This window comes from Corapipo altera, unplaced genomic scaffold (assembly GCF_003945725.1).
Source record: "Corapipo altera isolate COAL_440 unplaced genomic scaffold, ASM394572v1 57, whole genome shotgun sequence".
Lineage (NCBI taxonomy): Eukaryota > Metazoa > Chordata > Aves > Passeriformes > Pipridae > Corapipo > Corapipo altera.
The window spans coordinates 6,029,547-6,035,546 of NW_020884905.1; the positions used below are offsets into that span (position 1 = coordinate 6,029,547).

Below are 6,000 nucleotides of genomic sequence, written 5' to 3' on the forward strand. Positions count from 1 at the left end.
TACAAACAGGCAAATATGGCACTAATAACTCTCTGAGAAATAAGCTAAACCATTAATTGTTATTAAACCATAAATTGTTATTTATTTACTTATTATTAGTGTTTGTGTTAGTATTATTAATATTCAAATCAGTATTGAAATTTTATTTATTTTGTTATTTAGAAAGAAATGGAATTTAGCAGATTTGTGGGTGCACTCAAAAATTAAAAGATTTTCTTTTAGTTTATGCCAAAGACACAGGGCATATGCTGCCACAGAGATATATAAGGATTTGCTTTCTCTAACCTCCTTAGCCACTCCTCAGAACTGGTGCTTTCATTTTGGCTCTGCAGATCCAGCCTTTGCAGGGTTGCAGTTGCAATGTCTGTACTTCACTGCACACTCCCTCCCGACTGCCTTCGATGTGTAATTGGTCACTGGTCTGTTACTGCTGCGTGGCACCAGCTGGGCTGAATCCTGACCAGTGACTTAGTCATGGCCTTCTGTAAGAAAAAAAGTAATAAGTCTGCCATGGTTTTTTACATTCGTATTCTGTTCTGCTTCCCCTGCTTCCGTTCAGTAATGAACAACAGATCATATAGAATATTGTGCACTCATGGCAGCAGGTTTTCAAATGAACTTTATCTTAGCAAGTGAAAAAGAGTCCAGTGTTAAAAAGTGCTTAAATCCATAGCTCTCTTTGTGACAAATTTGCTAGCAAGAGGTGTCCAAAATGCCAGGCTTCAGTGGAGGAATGAGAATTTCTGAAAATTTCCACCTATACAGCCAAACCAAAGATCTGGAGAATAAAAAGGATATATTGCTTTCATGTAAAAATGTCTAGATGTTTGTGTCTCTGTTTCATGTAAAACCCCTTGGGATTTGAGAAAATAGAAATTTTATAGTGTCCTTGATCAAGGGCATAATTAATAATACAGCTAATTGCGTTGATTGAGATTTTTCTTAATGTTAGGTCTTTTACTCTCCCCTTACTTCAATTCTGTTTGTATCTATGTGTGTGTGGTTATACTGCTGTTTGCTTTTTTGACTGCTTTTGCTGTGTAAATTCAGGTGAAGACCTGGAAAGAAATGATGGATCTACAGCAAAACCCTACTTCATGTCAGCTAGCCTCCACCGAATTCTAGGGAAGAAGAAACTAAGCCCTAAGAAGGCAGTGGGATAACATGCACTGAACCTCGACATCAAAAAGTGTCACTTTTAAGCAAAACGTGTATAAAGTAGGCAAAAGTAAAAACCGTAAATGATGCTTCTGGTTAATGGGTGATTCTTTTTTTCCTTTTGCTTATATTTAATACAAAAGAGCAACATCGGTAACATTTAATTAGTTTAAATGCTTAAACTAACAGCTGTGAAAACAAGGCCACGTTTTAGTTTATAGAGTGCCTATGGAAAGGAAAATGTAAATTTGAAGCTTTTATAAGTCTATAATGATGTTTTAATAATTTTTGTAATACAAGTTGCTGCCTTAGATGACAGCAGTTTTGATAATGTTTCTTTTTATAAGTGTATATTTGTAAAAGAAATTCAGGCAATTTTTTGAAAGCACTAACATATAACCTAATTAGCCATAAAAAAGATAGTTTAAGACTCTAGTTAACCTGGAGATGGTACTAAATTTGTAAATATGGTGCTATGATTGTATTTTTTTGTACAAGCTGGTTCACAGCTATTTAAACTGTGATTATACATGCATTAATGATTCCCTACACTGAAAAACGTAGTGATATTTTAATCACATCCACAACTGCATCTTTTAAGACATGATGGTACCCTGCAGGTCCTCAAAGAAGGAAGTCAGAAAAGACTTTAGTTGATACTGCTTAAAGTGAAGTTTTCTGTAGGTTGTGCTTAAAAGATGATGTAACTGAGAGAAGGTCCCACTGCACTTGAAGTGATTTGTGGTTCACACAAATGAGGTTTCATCTGGTACAAGATGGTGAATGTATAATTTTTAGCTGATGTCTAAGAGAGATGCACATGTGTTAATATTAATATCCCCCTATCTCTGACAAGTCTCTGAATGTGTTCTGTGTTGCAAGGAAGTTGAGCTTCACTGAAAGGAAAACCAAATACAAGTCTTTTTTTTCCTTGAAAGAAAGTCTTTGCTGTGTGTGTGCACAAGGAGTTCCATTGCCTCTGCCCAGCTCAGAAGGGCTCTTTACCAAGCCATTGGAACAACTGTACAGCTGCTGAGGGCCAAGGGTGCACTTTCTGCACGTCTTCAGGCTCCCAGTGGCTCACACAGTAAGGTATTAGGACATTGAACTCAAGTCTTCTCATGATACAGGATTAATTATTTGGCTACTGAGAGATGCTCTGAAAGATTTAGTTTGCTTTTTGGTTATTAAATTTGCCCAGTCATTAGTACAAAGTCATTAATGTATTTAACATTCTTTGTGGTTTATGACCCTCCCACTGCGGTTAAGTAACAGCTCTGCTGATGGAAAAAGTCCAGCACTGAAGTGCTTCTCAAGTCTGTTAGTTCCAGGAGCTGAACTGAAAAGGTTTTAATTTATTAGTCTCTTGGGAGACCAAGAACCATACTGAGACCTGCTTCTAGTTTTCATGGATTCCACTGTACTAAGTTATTCCAATACTGTCCGCTTTCCAGGAGTGGCACGTGCCATAAATTTGCCAGTTCCGTGACAGGAGTTCAGCACCTGGAAATACTTTTCTAGCCCTAGGAATCGATTGGTGTCACAAAAAGAAAGGCAAATTCTTCTTCGGATGATTTGAAGGCAAGTTTCTGGGCAAAATGTACTGGCCATCCCCATCCCAGTGGGATTTTGCTCTCTGACTTACAGCTCCAGTTTGTGATGGCTGTAATTGCTACAAGTGCAGGAACACTGTCCTTTATGCAGCGAGTCTGGGATTGTGGTGATGTGAAAGTAACCTTCACCCACGCACTCGCACTCATGGGCATGGACAGATCTTGAAATCCTGTGACCTGAGGTGCAGGTGGGAGGGTCCTTGAGAGCATTCTCTGTGGTCCAGTGGGTGCTGCAGCACTTTTCCCTGAAGCAAAAGTGAGGAGTTCAGTTTAGGATTCAAATAATGTAAAATAAAGGTGTACAGTTTCAAACATAACTACTGATTATGGGCACCTTCAGTTTTTGGTAACCCCTTGTGAGATACCCCAAAGTAAACCTGACTTTCAGAAAGGACTGAGAGCCCTGCCTTTGGGAAAAAAATCAAATTCTTGAGGGATGAAGTTTTTCATCGTCATCATCAGTCCTTTCTCATTATGTGCATGGCATGGAATTCACACCCTGCCATGATTTTAATTTTTTCTGAGAATTAAGTCAGTAACTTTTGAGGGTATGTGTCACCATTCTGTGATTAAAGAAGCTGCTGGTCTGATTACAGTCCACATTCTAAAGCTTTTTTTTTTTTTTAATGTGATTAATTTGGTGACAAAGAAACTGCATTAAGTAATCTATATTTCTACTGGACTTGAGTGTCTTACTGGGAGCTCAACTGGAAAAGCTTCTGAATACACCTTGCTTTTTTATCATATGAATGTAACCATAGAATTTACTAGGAATAAAACATAATAGAAATAGTATACAGTTATTTGATTAGAAGACTTTTGTAACAAACCTATGCATTTACTAAATGAATTTCTAAAAGTGAAAGTTTTAAATTGTATTATTATTTATATGAAGTAAAAAATATATATGTATAAATTTGCTCTTCTCACTATTTTGTGAAAGTCTTTAGAATGTAAGTGATCATCATTTCTGAGAAGAAAATTTAAAAGCCATTTTCTTAATAATTATGAGAACTGTGAAAATACAAAGCAATACCATGTAGGTTTTGTAATCAATAAATTCAGTAAGTAAATAATAATTATTTAATATTAAAATCGGCTTTTAAAAGATAAATTGCTAATAATTAATAAGTCAAAATTAATACAAGTATTTGCTTGGGAATCACCTGAGGTATTTTAAGACTGTCTTATTAGAATGGGTCCTAACTTATATCCTGTGGGCCAGAGTTGCAGATGTGCACCACGGAGGAGGTACTGGTATTGACATTTATGGATTTGGACATTTACTTTGTTGCTCGATTTAGTATAAAATTCAGAATTTCATTTTTTGCTTTAGAGAGTGGAAGATGGTCAAATATGTGGTGTGAGCTTTGCTGCTGAGCCCCCTGGGGCTGCTGCCACAGTGTCCCCCTGGTGCAGGGGCCCAGGCCAGCCCCGACTGACCAGTGGTGGTTCCGTGCCTGCAGGGGAGGGAGGGGAGGACCCAGAACCAGCAGTCACAGGGTCCTGCCAGGTGCTTTCTCTCCTGGGAGGAACTTTGGGAAGGCAGGTGGCTCTGCAGAAAGACCCTTTTACATGAGTAGAAAGACCCCTTCTCAACATCACAAACAAGCAGAATTGTAGAAACCAAGAGATAGTAGAAAACACCCCCCGTCATGACATCCACACACTCGTGTTTGTTTAGTTTGGGTTGGATTCATTGTATGTCCCTATGCCATATTACTGGATGGCTTTCATTTCCATGTTTTATACCAAAGTTTTAATGTCAAGCCTTCAAATTTCGTAAAAAAAGAAAAAAAAAAAAAAAAAAAAAAGAAAAAGTAACCACAGAAACAAAACAAAGAAACAAGAAGATGGGATCATTTCTTCTGCGGGAGGGAGGGTGTTTCCAAATAGTATTCAGCAGCTGATTCTTGGGTGTTACAAGGATGCTGAATATTCTTCTAAATGTTAGTATTTAATGAAACATTTTACTATTGCATGTTCTGCTGTAGAACGGGAAAAATATTTTGGCAGATGCAATGTCAGGCTGATTCTGAGATAGTCAGTAAGTGTTCTTCCACAAATGGACTGTCAGAGAAGTGATTATGAAGAATAAACTGACTGGTTTTGAGTAATGCAGAATGTCTCCCTTTGACCAGTTGCTCAGCCTGAACAGCTGCGTCCTTGCAGACAAAGTGCCTTACTGGCTGTTACTTTACCTGGGTTACATTTTGAAATTTATTCATACCATGTAGACCACAAAACAAAATGCTAGGTAGGAAAACCAACACTTTGTTTCAAATTAGCTGACAGAAAATGAATTGTAGGAAGGATGTCAGATGTGTTTGGACTGCATGATGCAGCACTCACAATTTCCCTATTGCTGTTGTCAGATCATGAAAGTTGACAGTGTGGTCCAGGAGAAAACCTGACAATTTGGGCGTTGCAAATAATCAAATAAAAACAATGCAAGACTGTTCCATTTTTTTTATAGTAGATTTTTTTAATAGCTTTAATTTCTGTTATAGTGGACTTCTGAGTAGGGCCTATTCTGCTTTTGGTTACAATGATCGTGTGTGTTGTACTTGTGTAACTGTGGGGAGAACTGGGCTCTTGCTACTTAAAACAGAAGGAATAAAGCTAACAAATGTATTACTGTAATACATCCATTTGCGTGTTTATAAGCATAAAGTTCATTTTCCATTTCAAGACTGATAATTTCCTATTATGGAAGTGTTTTATAAATTGTTCAAATTTTTTAAACTTTTGATACAGGCAATGATTTTTGAGGTAATATGTAATTTGTACTGCACTGTAAACAATTAGAAAGGTAACTCTTCATGTACAAGTAACACTAGTATTACTAATATTAAAATTGTCTGTTACTCTATGCTACAATATGTCCACATGTATTTGTCCCAAATAATGAGTAAACTATAAAAATGGCTCTTCAAGGTTTAAGAAATGAAAGGGAGGTTACTGTTCCATTAATGTGATTCTTAAGGTTGTATTATCTTGCCAAAACCAAATTAACACGAGCACGAGGGTTCGAGCTCTAAACCCTGTTGCTTCTGCTATGCAGAAATAGATAGGTATTGTTTAAATATCTTTGATAACGAAAGTGCTTAATTTTGTTGTTAATTCGCCGTTTTACAGTTCTTGGGGATTGTTCTAATAAAAATTTCGATATAAACCGGAGTGCGTCTGCACCGCGCCGGGCTGTTCGCGGGGCTGTGCGGGGCTGTTC

At 37.3% G+C, this 6,000-nt stretch overlaps 1 protein-coding gene across 2 annotated transcripts in view; it reads left to right on the forward strand.

The window, feature by feature from the left end:
* The window catches only part of SLC44A5 (solute carrier family 44 member 5), a 71,872-nt gene extending 66,491 nt beyond the window's left edge, over window positions 1-5,381 (forward strand). For both annotated transcript variants that reach the window (XM_027651456.1, XM_027651454.1), the window contains exon 22: window positions 1,051-5,381. In XM_027651456.1, the coding sequence (XP_027507257.1) occupies window positions 1,051-1,163 (113 nt within the window). In that variant the 3' untranslated portion in view covers window positions 1,164-5,381. The remainder of the gene's footprint in view (window positions 1-1,050) is intronic.
* Window positions 5,382-6,000: the final 619 nt, after the last annotated feature.